This window comes from Lipophrys pholis, assembly GCF_963383615.2.
Source record: "Lipophrys pholis genome assembly, chromosome: 16".
Taxonomy (NCBI): Eukaryota; Metazoa; Chordata; class Actinopteri; order Blenniiformes; family Blenniidae; genus Lipophrys; species Lipophrys pholis.
In genome coordinates, this window is record NC_137634.1 from 2,359,923 (window position 1) to 2,386,770 (window position 26,848).

General features: G+C 45.4%; 3 protein-coding genes across 5 annotated transcripts; 2 read left to right on the forward strand and 1 right to left on the reverse strand.

The window, feature by feature from the left end:
- The first annotated feature begins 2,285 nt into the window (after positions 1-2,285).
- On the forward strand, positions 2,286-10,770 carry hnrnpl (heterogeneous nuclear ribonucleoprotein L). 2 transcript variants are annotated; one of them, XM_080483280.1, is made up of 14 exons: positions 2,286-2,404; positions 2,847-2,965; positions 4,194-4,431; positions 4,527-4,612; positions 4,923-5,019; positions 5,106-5,178; positions 8,699-8,734; positions 9,001-9,069; positions 9,157-9,407; positions 9,503-9,624; positions 9,721-9,922; positions 10,002-10,059; positions 10,240-10,335; positions 10,424-10,770. In XM_080483280.1, exons 1-14 carry the CDS (start codon positions 2,321-2,323, stop codon positions 10,480-10,482), a joined length of 1,590 nt encoding a protein of 529 aa, XP_080339406.1. In that variant the 5' UTR covers positions 2,286-2,320; the 3' UTR covers positions 10,483-10,770. The 2 variants fall into 2 exon arrangements, with proteins under 2 accessions (XP_080339406.1, XP_080339405.1); XM_080483279.1 differs by having other exon boundaries at positions 9,001-9,407; positions 10,424-10,768.
- A 1,129-nt stretch (positions 10,771-11,899) lies between these two features.
- LOC308121797 (interferon regulatory factor 2-binding protein 1-like) lies at positions 11,900-16,521 on the forward strand. The gene is made up of 2 exons (XM_080483278.1): positions 11,900-13,935; positions 15,741-16,521. The coding sequence occupies exon 1, from the start codon at positions 12,139-12,141 to the stop codon at positions 13,909-13,911; it is 1,773 nt and encodes a 590-aa protein (XP_080339404.1). The 5' UTR covers positions 11,900-12,138; the 3' UTR covers positions 13,912-13,935; positions 15,741-16,521.
- On the reverse strand, positions 16,499-26,282 carry micu2 (mitochondrial calcium uptake 2). Of its 2 annotated transcripts, none has more exons than XM_080483313.1 (12): positions 25,974-26,282; positions 24,757-24,886; positions 23,704-23,735; positions 23,551-23,626; positions 23,414-23,461; positions 22,539-22,621; positions 20,265-20,318; positions 20,070-20,167; positions 17,846-18,017; positions 17,659-17,767; positions 17,422-17,579; positions 16,499-17,153 (listed from the first exon to the last, which is right to left on the reverse strand). In XM_080483313.1, the coding sequence occupies exons 1-12, from the start codon at positions 26,172-26,174 to the stop codon at positions 17,052-17,054; spliced, it is 1,263 nt and encodes a 420-aa protein (XP_080339439.1). In that variant the 5' UTR covers positions 26,175-26,282; the 3' UTR covers positions 16,499-17,051. The 2 variants fall into 2 exon arrangements, with proteins under 2 accessions (XP_080339439.1, XP_080339438.1); XM_080483312.1 differs by having other exon boundaries at positions 16,500-17,153; positions 17,422-17,574; positions 25,974-26,240.
- Between the last annotated feature and the right edge of the window lie 566 nt (positions 26,283-26,848).

The window sequence follows — 26,848 nt, forward strand, 5'->3', positions numbered from 1 at the left end:
ATCATCATCATCATCATCATCATCATTATTATTATTATTATTATTATTATTATTATTATTAATAATTGTCTCTTTGGATTAGAAAGCTTCTGCTCTTTGACTAAATTGATCTTTTCTTCAGGATTTTTTTTAAACCTTCTACCTTTATAACCTCACGCCATGATGCTGCCACCGCCATGCTTTAAAGTGATGAGTGTGTGTTTGCGGTGTCATACAGTGTTTGGTGTCTCGGCTGTTGATAATTCATCAGATTAATCACAGGAGTTTTGTTTCCTGCCACCATCAGTCTTCTTTTTCTGCACATGGAGCTTACTCGTTCAAAGTCTTGAAGAGAAACTTGACCAAACTCCACCGGATGTTTTAATATTTCATTCAAATCATTGTTGGATCAGTATAGAGGTGGTGTAATCCTGTTTGGATCCCATCGGAGTCCATGTGAAGGGAGAATCTGATGGCTCCCCTGTTTGTGTGCATGTCTGTTAGGTAATTCACCACAAGGTGCCTCACAGAAATATTCTCTCTCAATGAGAAATAAATCGGACTGAGAGAAGTGCGACCATGTAAACAGCGAGTGGGACACAGCCGCTGCCCTCAGGTCGACTCCTGTTGATGAAGAAAACGGAATCTTTTACCAGAAAATCAGCTCATTGAACCACTCCGGTCACTGTTTGTAGAGAGCAGTTTTACTTTGACATTAATCTTTGTAAAAAAATTCTTAAAAAATTATATTTCCATTGATAAAAGTATAAAACCTTCAGCAGTGTGCGTTCTCCACTAGATACTGTTGGTTCAAGCTCTCAGTTGATGATGGACCTCAGTGATTTGAGTGGAGCCTCTCCAGCCAATCAGAAGAAATTGAGTTTTTATGCGAAACACAAAAAGTGTTTCGCTGTTGTTTTCTGCCTCACAAAGTTTAATGTAACACACTGCAACCGCTGACTGTGACCTGTCACTACTGTAATGCGTCACAGTAATGATCTTGAATGCACAACAGCAATCCAAACAAAGAGATAATTACACAGTCAACTTGTGGTAAGCGCCTGATGTCTGCCATTTAGTGTGACTGTTTGAAAGTGGTGTGTCATTCACCCCTGAAGTGTTATCCGTTTATTTATCAATGGTGTCTTTCTAATTAAATGTACTTGGGCTGACATGAACAAAATCATACTGTAATTTATTGTAAGTTGTTATAATTAAATGAAACGTGAATGGGATGTTTGTCCTTTGGATTCAGCACATACACACAGTGGTTGTTGAAGTTGCATGTTGCTCAACTGGTCTAGGGAAAGAAGTAGATCCTTATTGGAGCATATTAAGATCTTTAAGTGTTTGTTTTCTGGTTAAAACACTATATTTTAGGTTTGTGCATTCAATGCAAATATATGTGAATAAATAAGTACCAAGAATAGAAAACAGAAGACACTGTTTTCAAGGATTTTTGTGAAATAAATTTAATTCTGTACACTAAAGATCTGATTTATGCATTCAAAGTATTCACTGAATAAAAATGTGTCATTATTAGATACATAATAACCATCAATATGCATAAAACAATGCTTTGTCAGGATTGTATGACCATACCAATACACACAGATACAAACATGGCATAAGTATTTAACATTCTAGGAATAATAGATATGAACAGAAAACACACATTTGCCATTTTACACTTTAATATTCAATATTGTTGTAGAAAACAAATCAATTATGCCTGTCAATATTGTTTAAATATATCCATATACATAAAACATTCATATCTACAGGCTCATGAAAGCGTACATGCATGTATGTGTAATTTAATATACACATTTTATTTTTCATTGAAGGTGAGATATTAATTAAACATACGATTAATTCGTTGCATTAAATTAGCATTTAGCTGTGTTATACAAAGAGGGCATATCTATTTATATTTGTAATTTTAAGTTGCTGGTTAAATCTGTTAAAACTGAACATATTCAAACCCTCCGTTTAGCCCCTCCTCCTCTCCGGAAGCATAATATGATTGACAGACCAACGATCCAATAGCGTCGTGTGTTTCGCTCCGCTGTTTCATTCAGGTACTACACGTTTAACCATAAACAACCACAATGAAACACACGATGCAGTTTCACAGAAAACCCCCAAAATATTTAAACACAAATTTAAGAAAGCCTAAGGCAGATGTATCAAGATCAAAATGTATAATAAGATTGATCTCTGAAAAAAATGTGAACTGTGAATGGGTAATCACGGGCAAACCGACCCGATAAAACCGGGATGCTTTTTTTCTTACGGTCAGTGAACGCAGCAGCTCGCCCGGCACACGACACCAGACAACATGGCTGCCGCTGCGGGCCGATATTACGGAGAAGGCGGCAGAGCGACGAAAAGACAGAAAACTGAGGACGGGGGAATGACCACGGTGGGGGTTAAACACGTGCCTTCGGTGCTCGTATGTGTTGCCTGTGAATAACCGCGATAGGTGTTGCATTTTCAGGGGAAGGACTCGGGTCTGGAGAGAGGGCGCAGCCTGCAGCCAGCTAAGCTAACGAGCGCGAGCTAACGGATGGTTTTGTTAAGTTCAGCTCAAAAGACGGTCATAATGTTGTTATTCGGTCCTTGTAAGCCAGTTGGATAAGCACAAACTGGTTTACGATTGGCGAGACATACAATTTGCTCATTATGTGTGCTGGAAATACAGTAGCGCGCGCCAATGCTGGAGCGGCGTCAGTTCCTACGCAGCGCGGGACGTTGCGTTCATGACTCGATCTAACGTTGCGTTTTCAACCGCTCCGTGTCTCCTTCCTCTTCAAATCCGAGAGCTTCCTCTGCCCTCACGGCTTCACGTTTGTGTTCTTTCACAGGACAGCTACGAGGATCCCCACAAGCCTCTGCCCTCCCCGGTGGTTCACATCAGGGGCTTGGTGGACGGTATCATGGAGGCGGACCTGGTGGAGGCCCTGCAGGAGTTTGGGGCCATCAGGTAAATGGCAGACGGCCTGGGGGGAGTTTGAGATGCTCCTGCATACCGAAAATATCTACGAATCCAGTGTATGAATGGATGCATACGTCTCAATACCTTCTCAGATGTATAGAAAGAAATTACAACTATATAAATGCTGTTTTCAATTCTCACCGGGCAATTATCATACATTAATAGCACCTTTTTTTGGGTTTATGTCACACTTTGCAAATAATACTTGTGTTACCAGTTCAAATTGACATGGACTGTTTCACAAAAATAAAATTACTCGACAGGCACTCAAGTAGACATCAGGTTTAAAAACAACCCCATCCTGGATCAGGTACTCCTATATTGGGATGCTCATCATCTCATAACCAAAGCTTTACCCTTAGAGTTTTCTCAATGAAAACATTTGCTCGAGATGTGCAGGAAAACAGTGTGATCTAAGCTCTGAGGCATACCAGACAAATTAGCAGTAGAACTAGACTGAATTGCTCAAATAATTTACTGCCGGGTAAACTGGTGTGGTTACATTGTTTTGGATCAAGTCAGACACTCATTCTTGCAGCAGATTGATAAGAGCAGGAGATTAAATGTTGATTTGACTGCTTTGTGCATAATTTAGGGAGTTGGCTACGTTTGGCTGATTGTCTCACATGCATTGCTTGTAATTCAGCAGTTTTGTTGAGGCGGTAACAATGATTGCAGAGCATGCATTTTGTTTTTACCACAGTAATTGATACTAAATGGTCTCAGAACTGTGAACAAAGTCCACTTCGATTGGCTGGGACCTGTAAACTCTTCCAAACACTCCCAGACTAAACCCCAGTATTCTAAAACACCCCATTGTCCTGCATGTTTTCTGTCTGCTGCTCCATCAGGTTGTTTTCAGGTAACACCTGTTTTCCATGAACTTGAGTGACATTTTGGAGCCTTTACCTGATTTATAGGGGCAAATGCAACAGAAGCGTTTCCATTTTTGACATACCACACGAGAAAACAACCCTGTCCAGTATTTTTACAAGTCATTTTTCCACAGTGGTGATGAGCCTGTAGCTCAGTTTGTCTATATTGTGCTGTTCCACCCTTAACACACTGACCTTGTCATGCGAATCAGTTTTGTTTTTGCAAAATGTTAACTTTATCAAACCTTCAAATCCAGTTTTTTGACGTTTCGAACATAGTTCAAAGGTTCAGATATTTCCACGTTTTTAATGACTTTGCTCCATGAATTCTGTTTCGACAGCTACGTGGTCATGATGCCCAAGAAGCGCCAGGCTCTAGTGGAGTACGAAGACATGAACGGCTCCTGCAACGCCGTGACGTACGCAGGCGAGAACCAGGTTTACATCGCGGGCCACCCTGCCTTCATCAACTACTCAACCAGTCAGAAGATCTCCCGGCCAGGAGACTCGGACGACACCCGCAGCGTCAACAACGTGCTGCTGCTCACCATCATCAACCCCATCTACCCCATCACCACGGTAACGTGCACGCAGACACCGTGTCCTGTCTTTAGTTGTACCGTCGGGAAAATGGTGTGTCTGTATTGAAATTCTTCTGTGACGTCGCTGTGCAGGATGTTCTCTACACCATCTGTAACAACTGCGGTCCTGTACAGAGGATTGTCATCTTCAGGAAGAACGGAGTTCAGGCCATGGTCGAATATCCTTTTTCATCGATCGTCTTTCTTTTCCTTCATAGTCGATTGTTCAAGGCCACAGGTTGTTTCAGTTTGAGGTTTGTTGCTTCCAATAATGCAACTCATCAGCGTCACAGTGTGGTTTTGATTTTAACGCTACTTTGTGAGCAGTAAGATGTCAGACGGTCTCGGTGTCGGGATATTTCAACGACTGTATGGAATAGAAGTTGAGGTCGGTGCTGCAGACCTTGTGTTTGACACCCCTGCTGTTAAGTTATCGTTAACCCTTTCTGTCGTCCTCTATCAGAGCTCTCCTTAACTTGTTGCTGCCACGTTTGATTCAGTCCAAAGCGCCCAGCGGGCTAAAGCCTCTCTGAACGGGGCAGACATCTACTCTGGATGCTGCACTCTGAAGATTGAATATGCCAAGGTGAGAAGGTCTTGATGTTCATCATACAATGGCATATTAACGGGAGCAGAGATGGTCAAACATTCCTGATGTGATCGTTCCGACAGCCTCCTCGCCTGAACGTCTTCAAAAATGACCAGGACACGTGGGATTACACCAACCCCAACCTGAGTGGCCAAGGTAACCCAGCCCCTCACTCCTCCTCCCCCTCTGCTCTTCCTCTTTCCCTCTCATGCCACTGGATGGACGGTCAGGACTCTGCCTCCGGGAGTGCTTCCTCTGATCGCAGACGGGACGATTGCAGCTCTGTGGTCCGAGACGGCACTCCTGCGACGCCTCTCACTGCCTTCATTCATTTTCTCACCACACGGCAGGCACAGTGTCAGGGCATGGGGAGCAACCTCAAGGGCAGCCGACCACCGTTAATGGTCCGTGCATGTGAGCAACCCAAAGCACCCGTCACTGGTAGCACATCTCCGAGGTGCACACGGCCCTGTAGAGCATGTCACAGCTGCACAACCTCGCATCTCTGTTCTCTAGGCCAGGCAACACCGCACACACCGAGCACGCCTGTTGGCTTTGGCTCAAACATGGTGGAGATTTTTATCAGTTTGAATTGAAACTTCTCATTGTGAGGCTATTTCACGCGGCTGTGCTCAAAGGTCCCATGAAGTGCTCGCTGTACTGTACCGGTGTCTGCACGCTGCAGTCGGATGGTCTAATTGAAGGGTCCATATCTGAAAGATGATATTTTATTTAATGTAAGGAGGGTAAAACGGAATGAATATTGTAGATCTGACATTTCATGAGACCTTTAACACAACGTGGAGCCACGATTACATGTGATATTCTCGTACACTGTTGAACTCTCCAGTTACTGTTTCTAGTGTTGGTAAACTTGTATTGTACTTGTACTCGCCGGTCTACACGCGTCAGATCTGTCAAGATGAAAACTGTCTCCTCCACATATTTTCTCTATAAACCAGCTCTTATTGGGGAGAATTCCTGTCCTGCATGGTTTGGATCTCTGTCTGCTTCGACACTCCTGTTTCTGATGATGGTTGGGTCGTCACAACGTCCCGATGAGCTCGTCAGCGAAGGAGTGTTTCAGCATGGAGAGACCTAAAACATGCAGCACTGGACCGAAACCCTGCTTGAAACCTGACGTTTAAGTCTTTACACAACGAGTGGCGTTAAAATAGGTCAGTATAGGTGCAATATATTTTTAATCCAACTCTCCATTATTAACTTGATGTACCTTAAATGAAATGGCTGGCTTTCTGTGACGTGAGCTGCAGCTGATGGTTTTGAAGTTACCAGCTAGTCCCTTTTTTTAAATTCACTGTCAAGTCTGAACAGTTCAGGATCTCAAGCTCCGCCTTCTCAAGGTCGCATCAATGTCTGAAGACAAACACACATTGGTCTGGAGACGATGTGAAGCATCTTACAGGCTTAATTGGTCACGTTTAACGTTGTGACGGCAAACGTCAGAATTTTCTAGAAGTGTTCAGAAAAATAACCATTTTTTAAAACGAAAGGAGAGAGGAGTCGTCCTCGGTGTGTAAAGGCCTTACTTTTCTTCTGCTAAATGCCAGTGAACTTATCGGTAATTAGATAACAAATGAGCTGGAAATGACACGTTGTCTTCTCCGTCAAGCTGAATCTTGATGCAGAAGACTTGACTTGTACTTTATTTCTTCAAGTTGTCACAGACCAGTGCTTTACTCTTTGCAGCAGAGTTTTGATGTCTTGTACACGGCCAGGATCGCGACATGTACATGATACGGTGCTGAGTGTCATGTCATCCTCCATGTGGTGTCGCGCTGCCTCACATCTCAGAGGTCCTCCTTGTGTCCTCACTGTGCAAAGCTCATACAGGCAGACACAGCGGCTGCTGCAGCTACAGTCTCACAGCAACCACAGCTCATGTAAATCAGCTCTGTGGCATACATCGGACACAGTGGGGCATCCAACACCAGGACACTACCTCGACTCAGCGCGTCCTTATTCCAAGCTCATCTTCACCCCCTTTCTCCACCACCTGACACGGGAATCCATTTCATTCTTGGTGGTGGACAGACGCCACCAGTTCAGCGTGAGGCACAGAAAAACCTCCTGAACAGACACAATCCACCACAGTCTGACGTGACACAGTGTTGCGCATCTACCACCACCACCTCGTCACAGCACATCCTCATCTGCAGCGCTCCGAGGACACAACACATTGACGATGAAGGGCAGGACTCGGGCGTGTGGTCGTTGGCGGCCACGCCTCCCAGCGTCCTGCCATAACACAACCACAGGGAGCAGCAGAAGAGATTTCAGACACACTCAGCCCGACCAGGGAACAGATGACACCACATACTGGGGCAGTAAACAAAAAAAACAAACACCACAAAGCGAGCGGGGCCACTCTCTCATCCTGCCAACATGACATCACAGCGAGCTGAGCCGCCACGACAGCACATCGTCACGCGCCACGGTCCGAGTGACTGACCGCCATTACAGCAGACAAACAAGCCGCACGCCAGCGCCCATTACACGAGAAGGAATATCCACGGGGGGTCCTACGAAGACACAAACAGATCACAATCCTCCCAAAGCTTTCTACATTTATGGACTCTGGTGTTCTGTTTCCCTTCTGCCTTCCTCCCCATCCTCTTCCTCCTCCTCCTCCTCTCTGTGCTGTTGTGTTGTTTTTTGCGTTGTTTCCTTTTTTTTTTTTTTTGTCCTCTGCACTGGCCCATAGTGACGCCTTTAACGCCTCCCGTGTGATGCAGGTTTGGCTCAGTGTGTCTGTGGACTGACAGGCCGCTCTCAAACGGTGCAAATGTCCTGCTTTGTGGTCAGAGCACGGTAAGCCCCACATTGAGCCTCTAATACCCAGTTTGAAACGCACCCCAGCGGCAAGTCAAAACCCCGGGCAACGGACGGACTTTTCTCTCTGGTGGTGGAGATGCAAGGACAGAAGACAGGAAAGGCAAGAAGAGGGAGAATGAGTTGATGGAATCAGAGCTTGGTGGGTAGCGTGCCCGCCGAAGAGCGCCCCCTACCTTCCCACTGTGTCCCATGCTCCACGTGTGGTGCTGTAAGTAGACACGAACCAATCAAATGACTTGATGCTTAAACGCTCCAATTTAGAGACACTAAACTCGGGAGACACACAGTCAAGAATCAGAATCAATACATCTGATCAGACCACGTTGGGCGACGCCTGCTGACGACACATAAACTAACCAGACGAGCTTCTTGCTCCTGTTACACATGGAGTTTCTCATGGGGGCGATATTTATTAACCTGCACCTGTATTTTAATCACTCGGCGCTTTTAACTGATGAAAGTTCGATGTATTTTTGCCTCGACACTAAGATCGTCTCTGCTTCTGAGGTGTAGTCAGTCGCTAACATCCAGAAGTTTCACCTGCAAAAGAAAATGTCTCCATACGAGTCGTCAGGCGTCTGATTGATTGAATTTAGGCTGGTCAACTACACCTTTATTTTTTTATTTTTTTTTTCACACCTGATGTTACCGCCTTGTAAACACTCGTAGTTTCTATGGATTTTGCAATAAACAAAGCAGATTTGACGCAGATTTATTTTGTCTGTTCACTCTTGATTGTCGCCAAATGTTTTCTAAGATGCTGCTGCCACGTTGGTCCATTTCCTTTGGATTTGACATGTGTATATGTGTACCTGTGCAGATGCTGATGGTGATGGCAATTGGAACAATTCACAAGGTGTGTGTTTGTACTAGGAACTAGGATGGTAACTATTGGTGATGTTTTTAAAAAAAATGTTTGTGTTCAACAAATCTCCATTATGCCTCCTGTTGGGAAAGCTAAGCTAAAGGCTACAGGAACACTGTAAACGTGACGTCAGACCCCCGTGTTGCATGTCCGTCACTCAACTTGTCCCCTAGCATGTTGTTAGCGTGTGTGTGTGTGTGTGAGAGAGACGCAGGAAGAAGCTTTTTGATGGTCGACTTGTGACTTTCCGCTTTCAGATCCTAACGCCAATCCTAACAAGCGCCAGAGGCAGCCGGCTCTTCTTGGTGATCACCCGCCGGATTACGGTGAGCAGCTCGCTATGTGTGCGACGGATCCGTTCAGGTGTGTGTGTGTGTGTGTGTGTGTGTGTGTAACCTCGCTGCTCTCTTCAGGTGGCCCTCAGGGGGGTTACCATGGATACAATGACGACAGCTACGGACCCCCTCCCCCGCACCGCATGGGGCCCGGGATGGGTGGGCGTGGCCGGGGCAGCCAGCGCTACGGGCCGGGCTACGGGCCACCGCCGCCCGATTACGGTCCCCACGCCGACTCGCCGGTTCTCATGGTGTACGGTCTGGAGCCCGCCAAGGTCAACGCCGACAAAGTCTTCAACATCTTCTGTCTCTATGGCAACGTGGAGCGGGTGAGTTGATCGAGAGATTATCGCTCTGCTGTTACTTTGGTGAACCAAACTGATGACGAAGAATGAGTGCAGTGAACTCGATGCTTCTCACTCAGATCAAGTTCATGAAGAGTAAACCAGGAGCCGCCATGGTGGAGATGGGAGACTGTTACTCTGTGGACCGGGCCATCTCTCACCTCAACAACAACTTCCTGTTTGGGCAGAAACTCAATGTTTGGTAAGAAACTGAGTTTAGCAGCTTTAGAACCGAAACAGAAAACGTGGTTGAAATGCGGCGTCACAGACTTGATGTTTGTGTTTATGTTCCCTGTAGCGTGTCCAAGCAGCAGGCCATCGTTCCGGGTCAGTGCTACCAGCTGGAGGACAACACCAGCAGCTTCAAAGATTTCCACGGCTCACGCAACAACCGCTTCACTTCCCCCGAGCAGGCGGCCAAGAACCGGATCCAGCACCCCAGCAACGTGCTGCACTTCTTCAACGCGCAGCCCGACATCACCACGGAGATGTTCAACCAGGTAAGAAGAGCCGGCGGCGCCGTCTTCCTCGGACCACCTTCTCGCCTGCTCACACACACACATATGTGTTTCCCTCTAGGTGTGCGAAGATCTGGAAATCAAGATCCCCACGACTGTGAAGCTGTTCACCGGAAAGAGTGAGTCACTTTTAGTCGTTCAGACTAATTATTGTTTCTGCATGTCTGAAAGCAGTAAAAGTATATACACACACACACCAGGTATTGTTTACAAGGTGTGTAACCTGCAGACGATCAGATCAAACTAAACCAGCATGTTGTCTGTTTATTCAATGCCCCCCCCCCCACCCCCACCCCCAGGTGAGCGTAGTTCGTCCGGCCTGCTGGAGTGGGAATCCATCAACGACGCCATGGAGGCTCTCGCCCTAATGAACCATTACCAGATGAAAAACCCCAGTAAGTGTGTGTGTGTGTGTTCACATTATCAGGCTTTGTTTCAGTGTGTGTGTTTGACAGTCTCCCCCCCCCCCCCCCCACTCCCCAGGCGGACCGTACCCATACACACTGAAGCTGTGTTTCTCCACCACGCATCACGCCAACTGAATAGTTTCCACTTTGTAACGTCGAGTGTCTTCGTAGCTCCTCCTGTGGCTCCGATCACGATCCGTTCAGACAGTATTGACGAAAGCTAGGAAGGATGTTCTTCAGGAAATGTTACATAAATTATCCTGTTTTTGTTTTAATTTTACTTTGACCCTGTTTTCTTCCAATCATGTTTGTTTTCTATGTTCAAGACACTAGATTTTACCCCCCCCCCCCCCCCCCCCCGATCAAGTTTTGGTTTTTAAATAAAGTGAAGACTTCTGATTGAAGCTGTGGTCACACCAGCAGACGTCTGTTCTCTGTTTCATCCTTCAAATAAAAATCACACCGATGCAGGGTTTTAGATTGAAAAGGTCACAGGCGTGTGGCCGAGTCGGATTTTAAAGTCAGAATTCGGTTGTTTTCTCTCAGCAGGTTGGTTCTTTAAAGCAGATGATGGTGGAGAGATGCTGAATAGAAACACTAAGTTTTCCAGCGTTGAAGACTTCAACTTGAGTAAAGCTACTTGCAGTAATATGTTCAGACTCATAAACAAAGAGCTAAAAAGCAACCTTTTATGGTTTTCAGTTGAAAATATGTTCAATACCACAGTGTGGCGCTACAGCCACCATGCACTAACTAGTAACCAGATGATTCATCAAAACCTTCATACTTTTTGCCTTTTTTTTTTTTTTGTTATTGACCTTTCACAAAGTCATCTTGTAACGACAGTCGGTTCCTCTGCAGACCATAAAGTTCACGTCCTGATTCAACTTTATAAAACTAGGGAACAAAAAAGCCTGAACCACAGAAGTGGTATTTTTGTTCAGTTGGGATTTAAAGGGATTCATTTGGATCTGTTCCAATGCTGTTTGGGGATTTGTTGAAATACTTGAAGCAGTGATGCACAGGTACTCGTAAGAAAAAAAAACCTGGAAATTTCACATTAACCATGTTTAAAAGGAATGATCATGAAGCATTTTAGTATCGATGTAAATGGATTTAATTTCTATAGAGCTCGAGAAAGTCCCCAAAGCGCATTTCGTTAACATTAACACTGGCATGGAGCCATCCACTGAGATGAGAAATAGAACCAGCAACCTTCTCATCTAGCATCTCCAGCGGGTGAACATTGTGGAGGAGTACAAATATCTGGGAGTGTAAATAGAAAATAAACTTTTGAGTCACCGGAGATCTTTCTAACTCCGAGTTGTAAATAGTGTTTGCTGTTTTTTTAATCAATTCCATCCTTTCTGTGCTTCGTACATATTAATTATTGTTATTTCACATTTAACTTTCTATTTTATTTATTCCGTGTGGAATCCGCCTGTAAAAGCATTTCTCTTAAGCGTTGCTATTAAATCAAGGAACCGTAGTCCTCCCACGGCTGAGACTACATTTCCCATGATGCTATGCGCCGCGCCGCCTTGGTGTTTCCGGTGTAACAGTGAACTTCCTCCCACTCAGCTCGACTCGAACAAACCGAGACAGAAGACGTCGATAAGTTTTAAATGTTGCCGCCACCGCGCACGTTCTGAGGTCAGCCCGCGTTTATTTTTAGTGGTAAAACCCGCGGCATGCGTGGAGCGCGGTCCGGGGAGTGAAGCACAGCCGAAACGCGTGGACCGTGACGGGTGAGGCCTCCGCAGAAAGTTTGGTGTCGGGCCTGTAAACAACATGTCGTCCGCCTCGCAGCCCTCCTCCAGACGGCAGTGGTGTTACCTCTGCGACCTGCCCAAGATGCCCTGGGCCATGCTGTGGGAGTTCAGCGAGGCCGTGTGCCGCGGCTGCGTCAACTACGACGGCGCGGACCGCATCGAGCTGCTGATAGAGACCGCCCGGCAGCTGAAGAGCACGCACGGGGTGCTGGACGGCCGGTCCCCGGGTCCCCAGCAGGGCAAGCCCGGCTCGGCGGGGCCGCTGGAGGTGGGGCGGCAACACGGGGAGCGGGCGGACCGGGGCAGGGGGGACTACGGGGTGTCTGCTCGCCTCCCCAACGGCCTCCACAGAGCTGAGGACGTGGCCCTGTCGGAGGGCAGCCGGCAGAGCCCCAACACCCGGCGGGCCGTTGTCGGGGCGGTCCCAGGGCTCCACGGGGCCATTCCCCACGCCCTGATCGCCCAGGGGCTGGTGGCGGCTCCACACGGGCTCCTCGCTCCCCTGTCGGCCTCCAGGGCCGGGGCTACACCCATAGCGGTGTCTGCGGGCCCCATCATGAGCGATGCTGGCCGGAGACAGGTGGTGTCCATGGGGGCCAGCACCTCGGCCCTGGTGGGCATCGACCCGGCGCTGTGGAGGAACAACGAGGTGATGGTAGAACTGAACGAGGTGGCCCGCAGCCGGGTGGAGGGCTGGCCCAGCCGGCCCAAAGCGGTGCGGGACGTGCTGGTGGCCCTCAGCAGCTGCGTCCCCTTCAACGTACGCTTCAGGAAAGACCACAGCCTGGTGGGCCGCGTCCTGGCCTTCGACGCCAGCGCCACTCCAGACTTCGAGCTCAAGGTGTTCGTGGAGTACCCCGCCGGCTCCGGGATGATCTTCTCAGGGGTCCCAGACCTGGTCAGGCAGATGTTCCGGGACGCCGCCAAGGATGCTGGGAAGGCGGTGAACTCTGGGCTGCGCTATGTGGAATACGAGAAGAGGCAGGGCACGGGGGACTGGCGCGGGCTGGTGGAGCTGCTGAATGAAGGCGTGAGGATGTTCAAGGAGCCCCCCATCCCTGAGGTGCTGCCACAGCCCGACACCATGTTGCCCCTGGCAGCCGCCGGGCGCTCCGGCCCAGCGAAGGGCGCCACAAGGCGCCGCAAGGCCTCTCCAGGCTCGGAGAACGGAGAGGGCGAGGGAAGGCCTGATCACTCGGGGAGGGAGCCGTGGCCCCGAGGCGCCTACCCCGGCATGGAACCCCTCCCCGGCATGGCTGTCCCCCAGGAGGGACCGCCCCGCCTCCACAGCCAGCCCTCCCCCATCTCGGCCCTCATGGGGGTGGCAGACAGCTTGAGCTCCAGTCAGATGGCGAGAGACAGCCCCGGCATGTCGGCCGCCCACTCCTCCTCCTCGGCCGGGCGGCCCACCAGCAGCAGCCCCTCCACCGCATCAACCTCGGTGTCGCAGTCCGGCGGGGGGCAGAACCTGAGCTCGGGGGGGCCGAGCAGCAGCGCCGGGGAGTCGTCGGGCGGCGCCCAGGGCACCCTGCTGTGCTGCACCCTGTGCCGTGAGCGCCTGGAGGACACGCACTTCGTCCAGTGTCCGTCGGTGCCGCACCACAAGTTCTGCTTCCCCTGCACCCGGGGCTTCATCCGCAGCCAGGGGCAGGGCGGCGAGGTGTACTGCCCCAGCGGCGAGCGCTGCCCCCTGGCCGGCTCCACCGTGCCCTGGGCCTTCATGCAGGGCGAGATCTCCACCATCCTGGCCGGAGACGGAGACGTGACGGTAAAGAAGGAGAGCGACCCTTGACGTCTCGACCCCCCGCGGAGAATGGTAAGACCGGGACAGCAGCACTTGGAGAGAAACTTCAGTCGAAACACGAGAAGAAATCGATTCTTGCCTTTGTGCAAATATAAAATGTCGACAATTTAAATTCTCTTCACGTTGGTTTCAGGTTTTAAATCCTCTCTGTGCTGTTTGTCTCTTCAGCATCATTTTGTTTATGATGTTTAGTTATTTTTGTTTCTTCAGACTCTTAAATCCTCCGGCCGTGATGCAGCGACGCTCGTAAAGCTCAAACAAAATGAGTGGAAATGTTAAATTCACAATGAATCAATGGTTCTGATCACAAGCTTGTGATTTTCTGGAGGAATAGAAACTGAACTTCAAACATCCACTTCAATCTTTCTTCATCTGAAGATGAAGATTTAAAAACGATGAGTTTCTACAGACGCTCATCGCAGGTTAAATCCTCTTCAAACTTTAGTTTCTATCATAAAAAAAACCAAACTGAATTTCAGACGAAGTCAAAGTTCACATCTTGTTTCAGTTTTATTTGGAGTTTCAGCTTTTTAAAGTCGGTCTGATTGTTTCCCTTCATTTTACATTTTAATTAATACAAAGACTTTATTGTCTAAAGGATTTTAAAAAGTCACAACATAAAAATATCTACTGTCTTTATTTATGTGTTTTAATAGAGAAGAGATGACTTCTATTAATTTATTTTAATGTTGAAATTGGACTTAAATAGACAATGAAGTTGCATTAAGTGTTATTACAGTATCGTTAAAGTCCTGATCCTTTAAGCTTAATACTTAAAAAAACAAAAAACATTTCAAACTTTTTTTTAAAAGCAAAAATCATGAAACTAAACTTGCAGGTGTTTTTCTCCAATGACACGGAAAAAACAAGAAGATGGACCTTCACAATAAAAGCACTTTCTGAAGTGACGATGTAGAAAGTTTCAGTTTGAAGGAAATGACGACGAAACTGATAAAATATTTCACGATATTCTAAAATGGGTCGTTGAGTTTCAGTCATAAGGAGGAAATCAAAGTGTAACATTAAACATTCAACAGTTCGACTTCTGCTTTTACTTTGAAATATTAGGATGAATGTTCATTTAAAAGTTATTAAAGTTCCCACAAAATACCAATGAAATAATATCCCTGAAGATTAGTTACTTTGTGAAAACTAAGTCTTTTAACTTGAAGGTATATTCTGACATGAAGACTTAAATGTTTTATTGATAAATATGAACGTAAAAAGACGAGAATAAACAAATTTACCAAGAGAAAGTTTGACGTTTTATCAAGAAATTTAATCTCAATATAAGGTTTGTAGTTTTACATTTTACTTTGAACTTTATCTTTATTGTCAAAATTTCTTCGATCAGATTTATTGTGAAAAGTTTGTCACTAAATATAATAAAACAATTTAAAAGTTTAGTTAAATTCGGGTCAGAAGAAACTAACTTCTAATTTCACAGAAAGTGGGCGGAGCCAGCGTCGTTGTTTCTCCTCATATGATTGGCTGTTTTCTGTGCGTCAGCATAACAAATTAAATAGTAAATATCAGTGACTCTCGATCAAGAAATATCACCTTAAAGTAGTAACTGTGATCTCAAAGTGAGTTTTCAGCTGTAATTTATCTGCGCTACGTTTTTTATTTCTGCAGTTTAATCAGATGGTTTCATTTAAAGGAAGAAATAATCTTGAGAAAGTGGATCTTACAATCTCAATATGAGATTTATTTGAATTAAATAGCATGAGTTTTTCACAGCCAATCATGTCAGGACATTGCCTGACTCCGCCCACTCTCGGTGCACGTGTCCGTGCTGACTGGCTGTTTGTCTGCAGAAAGCACTTCCTGTTACCTGAAGGTCCACCGGGCTGCAGTACACCCCGCCGGCCTCTGGGGGCGGACCCCCGACTCCCCGAGGCGCCACTACACAACGACCGCCAACTCCAGACTCAACCAGACCGCCGTGGAGGAGGGACACGTCTGTGTGTGTGTGTGTGTGTGTGAGAGTGTGTGTGTGTGTGTGTGAGAGAGAGAGAGAGCGCAGTCACTACTACACACACCTCCCCCGTCCCGGAATCGAAAGCACACACTTTGTTTTTTAAGAACGACAATCTGATTTGTTCCGTGTCTCTTTTGTTTTTGTCGGATGTGTCACTTCCTGTCGCAGACAGGAAACTGAAACTACTCTGAATGTTGAGTCCATCAGGTCCTCACAGCCAAGGAGTGAAACATGTAACCCCCGCCCCTCCCCCCTCCCGTCTCTCAGCTCTTCTGTTGTATGTCAAAAATGTGAATTTACTTTCAATATGGCTATGTAATTTCTATTTTTGATACAATACAAATTTCTATGTATTTGTTTATAGTGATACGAAGACCAAAGATGGCTTCATGCTTGATGTAATTTGACTGTATTGTAGCTGTGTATTCACTGATAACCTTGGCGTCAGTCACTATTAGTCCATCTATCACAGAAGTATGCTTCTTTTGTCTATTTTACTTTTTGAATTGTACGTTATGGTAAGATACTTCAATGGTTAACCCCACATACTGATGTGATCTTTACAGGTCAGTCCGACAATAAAGTACAAATAGTTAATAAACGGCGGCCTCCTTCTGATCCGTGACCGATTTTAATGGCGTCAATGCAAGAGTAAGAAAACGGCGGCCAAATATATCTGGAAATAAAACATCATGGTCCTCACATTCATGTACATATTGAAGACTGATAGTTTCCAAACGATAAGTGTCTCATTCAGAATATCTAAATCTGAGCCCCAGGCCACAAGGAAGTCAGAAAATACCCGTCTATGAAAGATGAGCCGAGAGAAAGAGCACTGTGGGTAAAACTAAAATCAAATCCATGTCGTTTTTCGACCTGAAAGAGAAACAACCTGAACTCGTCAATCGGCACACGAAGTTAATTCCTCAGTTTCAGGTAAACGCAGTAAAACTCTTCAGTCCTGGTTGGAAACGAACTTTTAGTTTCTTTTAATCACAAAGACGAAATTCACTACGTCACCAAAACAAAAAGTGTAAACAAACAAACAAACATGTTGTGTAAACGTGTCTGTACGTAATCTAGTGGTGAGAATCCTGTACGTTTACATGTGGTTACTATGGTTACTAGTGTCATTGAGCAGTGTGGTTCAAAAGGGGCTCCCGGTCTCCCTCAGGGCCTCTTGCGCCCCCTTCAGGGTCTCTCTCTTCACACACTTCCAGTAGTCGCCGATGCCGTTCTGGTGTTTCACCTGCAGGCAACACAGAGGTCAATCAGGTCAGGAGGACAATCAGGTCAGAGGTCATCAGGTCAGAGGTCAATCAGGTCAGGAGGACAATCAGGTCAGAGGTCATCAGGTCAGGAGGACATCAGGTCAGGAGGTCATCAGGTCAGGAGGACAATCAGGTCAGAGGTCATCAGGTCAGAGGTCATCCGGTCAGGAGGAGGACCTAACCCCAACTCTAACCCAAATGTCAGGTTTTGTAGTGAAACGGTCGTGGTTCAACCGGCGGTCCGACCTTGAGGCCTCGCAGCACCCGGTCTGTCATCACTCCCAAGAACTCCTTGTGGCTCAGGCAGCTGTCGCCGTCCATGTCGAAGAGCTTGAAGACGGTGTCCAGGACGTTGTCCGACAGGTCGTGTCCCGTGGCGATCCTCACCGCCCGCTTGAACTGCGCTGTGGCGAGAAGAATTGGTTATGAGACGGTAGGTGGAGGAGGAGGAGTGGCGGGTTTCAACCAGCACACCAGTCTCACCCATTCCCACTGGCCGGTTGGCCTCCGTCACCATCTTCATGGAGAAGGCGAAGTCCTCCAGGTTGTTGGTGAACAGGCAGAAAGCTTTGAACTCGTCGAAGGTGATGCTCTGTGGGGGCAGAAGTTCTGGTTTTCATTTGGCCGTCCTGGACGGCGGCCCGGTGGCGCCAGAGGAGAGAGTCTCTACCTGGCCAGCGGGGATCCTCTTCCTCATGTTCTCCCAGTACATCTCGTTGTCTTCCTCGCTGGTGTAGTGCAGCAGCCACTCGGCAAAGTCTTCCCTCCGCATGGTGTCCATCCCTCTGGAGAACTGACGGAACTCCATCTCCTGGACCTCGGCCTGCAGGTCCTCCATGAACCTGAACGGCAGAGAACCGGGAGTGGTCAGCGCCCACAACCACCCAAACCACAGAACCACCGGGCCGAGCCGACGGTTCGGCGAGGGCGGAGGCAGACGGTACGGCGTTAACCGTCTCGACGTGTCAGGTGAACTTCATCAACTTCGTACGACAACATGATTCATTGCACAAAGTCATTTTAAAGTTTTTGTGTCGCGTCTCGGAAGACACTTTTATTAAAGGCTCATATTCTACAAAATCCACTTTCTAAAGGTTCTCCAGCAGTACTACTCGTCCTCATACCTGGACTGATGTCCCAGAAGTGAAGACAGTCTGTCCTCTCTGTCCCTGGCTTGTTTCAGGTTTTAAAAAGTGTGTTGCTCCAACCGGCCAATCAGAAATCAAACCCTATATAGTGTCTTCGGGGGTTTAGCCAATCACAATCAAGGTAGGCCCCCCCTTTGACTCCTCCCACAATTAGGCAGCTCTGCTCTGGCACATGGCACCACGAAACTATAATTAAAAAAAACAAGTTGACAGATTGAAACGGAGGTGAACCACAGAAGAAGAAGTGAACCTGCAGTAGAAATCCTCTTTTCACCATCGCAGGTCGGATTTTACTTTCAACTCTTAAAAACTTTTGACCGAAAGACAAAACAACCCCAGAGAGCAAATACAAAAAAACAAAGTATAATAATTATTTTCTTAGTTTATATGTCGAGTAGGAAAAAAACCACGACACATTTCTAGAAAAGATCTGTGATCATTTTGACGCCAGGTTAGAATCTTAGAACATAGAATATTTTGAGCCGCTGGTTTTTATGACTTATTGGCTGAAATGACAAAAGATAAAACAGAAAAGGATGAAATATTGTTTATCACATATTAAAGTTTTTCTTTCACCATTGGAAGCAAATGATGGATCTGATGAACGACGGAATTAAAACTAAATTAAATGTTTGTTCATTTTGGCCCAGAGACGCACCAGTAAGAAGAGTTTTAGGGCCACTGAAGAAAAAAAACATTCGGAGGTTTAAACCCCCCTAATAACCCCCCCGCACGCTTCAGAAAACGTCGAAAATCAAAGTTTGTTTTTTTTTACCTCCGAAAAAAAAAAATCTCGACTTTGTGCGCTTCAGAAAAAGTCGACAATCAAAGTCGAGATTTTTTTTTCGGAGGTAAAAAAAAAAAAAAAAAGAAATAAAAAGTTTGTGTGCTTCAGAAAACATCGAAAATCAAAGTCAAGTTTTTTTTCCCCACGGAGAGACGTCTGCCCGTCCCTCATCGTCTGTCCGTCCCTCATCGTCTGCCCGTCCCTCATCGTCTGCCCGTCCCTCATCGTCTGCCCGTCCCTCATCATTTGCTCTTAGATGTGAAATCCCTTTATTGTGACTATATCGGGTTGCTTACTGCTGATGGACGTGTGAGTTTACACAGGATTTCCTGGATTAATAAGAACATTTAAATCAGGACTCTGGGATTCGTGTCTTTGTCCTTCAGACTCGACGAACTTCCGTGACGGAACAACGCTGCTCCGTCTCTTCTCGTCCTGAAACTGATAACTGACTGTGGTTAGGAGCTAAACTCTGTCCTGAAGCATCTTTTCACTTCATTAAACCGCCTGAGATGCATTTTGAGGAAACAGTCAGACGCGCCGGCATGTGGACGGACGGACGGACTTTTGAAAAAAAACTTTTTTTTCCACCGTGAAAAAAAAAAAAAGAATCTCGACTTTGATTTTCTACTTTTTCTGAAGTGCATCAAGGATTTTTTTTATTTTTTTTAGCCTTTAAAAGTTAGCGCGCGTTAAACGTGATTAAAAACTCTGTACCGGGACACACATTCCCCCACAAAGTTCTTCTTTATTTTGTTTATCACAAACGTTGTGTGGGAAGCGGCGTACGCATCTTTCAGGACCTTTTGTGCTTCAGCAGCTTCTAGAATCGAGGCTCCAGAACTGTAAAACTGCTTTGGGAATTTAATAACTGTTTTTCTCTACATTTGATCGCAGCGCCACAACTTTTATTTTGAAAAGCTGTTGTGTTATAAAATAAAAGTGTATTTCCTGCGTACCGGCGGAACTCTTGATACTGCAGCTTGTCGTGTCCTTTGGTCCCGAAGAAGTAGGCCTGAAGCGAGGTGTTGACTCCTTCTCCGTCCACGGCTGCTTTCTGTCTCACGGACAGAGACGGAGACGGAGACAGAGAGACAGAGACAATGAGCAGAGAGCGTTTGTGAAGCCGAGCGGCCGCCATCGTGACTCCTCACCTCTGCAGCGTCCTTCTGAACCCTCCTCTTACTTTTCCCGATGATCTTCTTCAGCTTCAGCAGCAACGAGAGGAAAACAGATTAAAGATCAAACACAAATCGACCGTCTGACTTCAGGAACTCTTGAACTGGAAGAGTTTCTTGTAACCATCACACTCTCTGCTGGGGGACAGACATGCAGGCGGACGAGGCGACGCCGGGATGAATAGATCGACTAAATAAAAGGAAAAGTAAAGGAAGCAGGTAAACTGAAGGAAAAGCACAGACGAGGAGCGGCTCACCTCCAGGGGGGGTCCGGGTGGCGGCGGCGCTCGAGCAGCATTAAAGATGGCGACATCAGGACATTAACTTCAACAAACAAATGTTTCCTCACACACACTTATCTTACAGCTTGGTGAATGCCACACACACTCTAACATAAATGAGCTGGAACATTAAAGACTGTTAACTAGTTTTATTAGGACGGCAAAGTATCGTGATCGTATCATCAACATGCACAGAATAAATATAGAAAGACTCTTTGAACATAAAGAAATTCTGTTTCATGCTGTGAATTCAGGCTCTGCAGATCTTCAGAATTCTACGTGTGAACTAAACTGATTCTTCACTAACATTGTGTGATTAACTAACTGATTATGAAGAAGACATTCGGGGACGTCAGACACATGAGATGTCAAATATAAATCATTTCTTCTTTGTTCAGAGTCGTTAGGCTGACAACTTTCATCAACCTCCGTCAGTATCGGAGTTATCCTGCTAACCAGCTAAACAACTGGCCAACAAAATGAAATAAACCAAAAACCAAACCAACTAAACCAACCAAACAAAAACTAAACCAACCAACCAAAACCTAAACCAACCAACCAAAAACTAAACCAACTAAACCAATCAAAACCTAAACCAACTAAACCAACCAACCAAAACCTAAACCAACTAAACCAACCAACCAAAAACTAAACCAACCAAAACCTAAACCAACTAAACCAACCAACCAAAAACTAAACCAACCAACCAAAACCTAAACCAACCAACCAAAACCTAAAACAACTAAACCAACCAACCAACCAAAACCTAAACCAACTAAACCAACCAACCAAAAACTAAACCAACTAAACCAACCAAAACCTAAACCAACCAACCAAAAACTAAACCAACTAAACCAACCAACCAAAAACTAAACCAACCAACCAACCAACCAACCAAAACCTAAACCAACTAAACCAACCAACCAAAAACTAAACCAACCAACCAACCAAAAACCAAACCAACAACTAAACCAACTAAACCACTCTACAAAACATCCAGGCGGAGGTAAACATTTGTCTTTGGTCGTATTTGTTATTCAGGTGATCAATCAGGTGATCAATCAGGTGATCAATCAGGTGATCAATCAGGTGATCCAGTTTGAAAAGCGTCTGGACGGATCAAAAGACTCTAAACACGGTGAGAAATCTCATCATGTCTCAGTTTGAAAAGTGATTTTCTGGCAGAAGCTCAAAAAACCACAATCCAGATGTTTACCAGCAAAACTCCAGAGAAAAGTGAAACCTGACACCATCGTGGCTCGAAGACGAAGAGAGAAAAGTGAAACCTGACACCATCGTGGCTCGAAGACGAAGAGAGAAAAGTGAAACCTGACACCATCGTGGCTCGAAGACGAAGAGAGAAAACTAAACCAGAAGCAACCATTGACAGAAGATCTGGAGGAATTCAGAAGAAACCAAAGAATCTAGAATCTAAAGAAGTTTTGCTGTTTAGTCGTCCTGCAGGATGGAAACATCGTGAGAGCGAGTAGAAACACGTCTGGACGAGTCCAGCGGCAGAGAAAACACGGAAAACTCTACTGGAATTCCTCCCAATCAAACCTGCATGGATAAATAATCTGATGGGATTGGTGAGCTGAAGGTTTGTGAGGAAACATGTTTGATATTATTGAGAAATCTTCAGTCTGAACCGGTGGTTTTTATCTAAAGCTCAGATTTACTCACTGATCCAGTCCGGTTACACTTCTGACCGAGGAAAAGTTCTACTGAGGACAGTTGGTGGAGAAGGGAGGGAAAAGTCATGAGTGACTGGGAAAGTGGGAAATTCCCAGGAGCTCCAACCGGAGAGTGATTGTGAAAGTTTGTGAAAGATTTTTTTAAAATTTCTGTCGTTGGAGGAAAAACGTAAACTCCCGGCTGCTTTGACGAACGATAATAAACAAATAGTGGATTTTAAATAGGAAAAAGAAATATCCCGTCCCGACTTCCTGCCGATGTTCCCAGTTCTTACCTTGAGGAACTCCTTTCTGTCCACCTGCTCGTTCCCGTCCACGTCAAGCATTTTGAACGCAATGTGAAATCCTGTGCGCGGCTCTGCAACATCAACGCACCGTCAGTCACTCGGGCAAACGCTGCAGACTGTTCTACAAAGGTGGAAGACATGGCGACAGCGGCGAGGAGCCCCTTCACTGCCCCCTGGTGGTGAGCTGTAGTTGCACAGTAGACTCAGCTGATGCTCTTTTTGCTGCTCCTTAAAACTCAAAGTCAAGATTTAAACCAAAAAGCCACCATGAGGTTGGCTGCTGTAATCCACCTGTGGCGGCCATCTTGGATGAGGACCTGCCTCTCCTCCAGTGCATTCACTGCTACTGAAGACGGAAGTCTTTACACAGTCAAAATATAAAACACTGAATTTATAACCCAAGTGGCAATTTTTTATGTACAAAAACCATCCTGGATGATAACTAGATGTCTCGTCGATAGACATGAATGATAACCGGGTCCTCATCCAATATGGCGATCACATATAAACGTCTGCGGCTGGAACAGCTAGAAACTCTTCATTGAGTGATCTTAGATGTGTGGAAACCTGATTTTCCAAACGTCTTGTAGTACTGCCAATCTCAATAGTTTAATCATGGAAAAAATAAAATAAAATATATATATATATAATTAAAATTCTAAATTAAAAAAACGTTAATATTTGGGTTTCCCTTTGAAGCTTTTTGTGTCGTCCACCTTTATGTCCACCTTTATGTCCAGTCTGTACACAAGCCAAAATAAATAAATTTTAAAAAGACGAGCAGTTTGACTAAACGTGCGACGACCCAGAGTCCGAGCCGACCTCGCTGTGCAGCTCGAGGTCGGATGTTTGGAGCGACTTACTGGTGACGATGGTGAGCAGGAAGAGATACTCGGTGTAGGAGATGAGCCCTGGGGACAGGGACAGGGACAGACACAGGGACAGCTGTTAGAGGGTCGGAGGCGCCGGGTTTCTCTCTCAGGACCGACTCACGACTCACCGTTGTCTCCCAGCGTTCTGAACAGATCGTTCCCCGGCCGAGCGCTCAGGGCGGACGCCAGCATCTTGTCCACATCCTGTCACAGAGACGCCAGTTTGAGTTTTGATGTGTGTGTGTGTGTGTGTGTGTGTGTGTGTGTGTGTGTGTACTTACCTGTGTGGTTAGAACTTTTTTCTCCAGTTTCCCTACGAGGAATAAAAATAAAATTAGCTGCAGCTTGTGAAGAGTTCAGATGGAGAAATAGTATCGTTAGTATGTATAAGAAAGAAGAGCAACAATTTTACCAAGGGCAGCAATAATAAATAATATGTATATAATGGTATAAAATATATTAATACTTAATAAACATAATAAAAGGTATATATTGCAATAGAGAATATTATTAATTTAAATATTGGTACACTATATTTTGTATTTAAAATTGATGAAATTTAAATAGTATATTATAATATTATGTACATGTCATGTAGATTCATGTGTATGTATGTGTCTATATGTTTGATGTGTATGTATAAACTGTATCTATAAAACTTGTGTATAGTATATACTGAACATGTATTGTAAAAATTGGAATATTAGTTAAAAAAAATGAGTGACGTTATCTAGAGCGCCTTGTTTACTTTTCTGTGACGGGGGGGGGGGGGGGGGGGTAGATAAGCTTTGGTCAACCTGATTAGTTGAACAAATGAGTTTTCTGATATCTGCCGAGATTAAAATCCAAATTCAAAACCCGTTTCAGTGTTTCACAGTCACTCCACGATAAAAACCCTCAGTAAAGTGTGTTTGTGTGTCTAAATGCTTCTTGGCCATAAAAAAAAAAAAAAAAAGGTAAATTTACCTTGATAATGAAAACTAAAAAAACATAAATTACAAAATGTCAGTTTCCTTGTTTCTAAACCTGTTAAACAGCAAAGTCCACCGCTTTAATACAACAAAGTGCAGCTGTTGAAACGCAGCAATTAATCTTATCAGCAATGCTGAGAAGAAACGTGTGTGTGTCTAATAGGTGAGAGATTTAAGGCGTGTTGCAGGTGAAGGACCATCACGGTCCTCCATTACACCTCGAGGGTTCTCAGAGACAGAACAAGAATAGTTTTCTTAAGAAAACCAACAAGAGAAATCTCCCGGGAGTGCGAGGCGAGGCGAGGCGAGGCGAGGCGAGGCGAGGCAGGTGAGGACGGGTCGGGGTTGACAGGTGGGACTTACGGTCGACGCTCTCCAGCATGACGGAGAACAGGAAGTCTCTGGGGGTCATGTAGGGCTCGTCCTCGTAGACGACTGAAGCAAACTGGGTGAAGCGCATCTTCCTGGCAGACATGTGTGGAGCTGCAGGTTTCTGAAACCACGTCAAGCATCACAAAAGATCAGGCGACCAGCAGGGCGGAGGCTCATTTCGTCTTAAAAAAAGGCTCACAGCCACTCTAAATATTAAAAAAAAAAAACATCTATAAAGAATTAAGAGATACACGATACAGATAACTTCCTGTTTCAGAGGTAAAGCTGCAGGTGGGATGTGTTGAAACTGGTAGATTCTTTTTTTTACCGCCTCTCGGCTGAACATTTATTACGTAACGCACTCACGTTGTCTTTTTCAGAAAGGGAAAACAAGCAGACTGAAAACGAACAAAGTCAAACAAAAAGTCTAACAGTTGTTGGCTGAAAATGTGATAATCAAACTCATCTGTGTGACGTCATTTTTTCCCCCTCCCAATATCGAGCCGATAATTAAAAGGTACCGATAGTTATCTTGCATCCCTATTAAGGATGAATCTTTCAAGTATAGAGATTTAAAGTGTGGAAATAAAGACATCAAGATTTCTTAATAGACAGATTTTAGTTTTATATATATTTAGATAACTAGCAGAAATTCGGTGAAGTTTAATCTATATGCAACCTGAAAATATCATCAGAATAAAACAAAACTGAGAATAAAAACCCATAAAAGATTTAATTCGTGTTAAATTAATCTTATATCTGATAAAAATCCAGCCACTATTCTTCATATTGTTTCTCAGAATTAAAGAGGTGCTGCAGTTTGTCGGGATCAGTTTAAGTTTTTCATACTGCTGTTTGATATAACGATCACTAAATAATCATCTAATTATCTTCTCTCCTTCCTGAGCTGTGCAGAGAATTAAAACAGATTAAAACACAGAAAGACTGAGGATAAGATTTCCTCTTCTCTTTGACACCATAGGAAGACTCAGCTGTTGTTGCAGTGTCCCTTAACGGCCTCGAGAGGGCGCAAGTTAACACCAATTATGTACGCTCTTTTCCAAAGAGTTAACTACTGAAGTGTCGCCGCTATTTTCCCTTAATGACGTTATATGGGGTTCATATCGACAGAGAAGTGATTGTCAGAGCTGTGAGCTTTGCAGCGCGCTTTAACTTCGACGCCACAAACTTTTCCGAGTTGTACTCACTTTCTGCTCCTGGGCGAGCACCGCCCCGCCGGGCACCGCGCTCCGGTTCACAAGCAGGTGGTAAAAACAAACGGCCCCGGTTCCCACCGCGGAGCCCAGTAAGACGGGACCGACAGCGCGGCCCGCGGACCAACTGCTCCCGGAGCCGGGGCTCCTCAGAGCGGAGCGCAGCGCTGCGGCGACTCTCCCCCAGCGGGCCATGTTCAGGAAGCGGAGGTCGGATCTCCGCGGACTGCGCCTGGGTCAACACGGCTTCCGTAAGGGGGCGGGGTCACAGCCACTGGCGCCACGCCCATCACAGACACGCCTGGTCACGTGCCAGCTGACGTCGGCACGTAAACAAACGCCGAGTTTATGGAAATACGGTGTTTATTTGAAGAATAGGAACAATGTTTACATGTTTCTATTCTAACTAGAAACAAAATCAATGTTATTAATCTCTTAATATCAGATTATAGCATTTAATTTTGACATATCAAGTCTAATTCATGGGAAAAATGTGTGTCACTCTTTGAACAAAGTGCTTGATTTATGAGTTATGACCAAAAAACACTTTTCTACCTTTTCCAGCAAAATAAACTGAATATTGCATATTAATCCATTTTACCTTCTGTGGCCACTTTTAGCAGGTTCAGTCATTTTAACAGAATTTTTGTTGTTTCTATTTTAGCCGTTCTTAAGAGCCACTTTCTGGCTTGATCTTTTACGGTGGTTTTGGCTCTTTAGGCCATTTAAAGGTTTACCCATTTTAAGTTCTTTTACCTATGCTTCCTTCATTTATCGCTATTTTCTGCTTTCCAAATAACTATTTTTATTCTTTCTTCACACATGTCAAAGCTCCAGGCAAAGCAGGAAGTTGTCAGAGGAAAATGGAG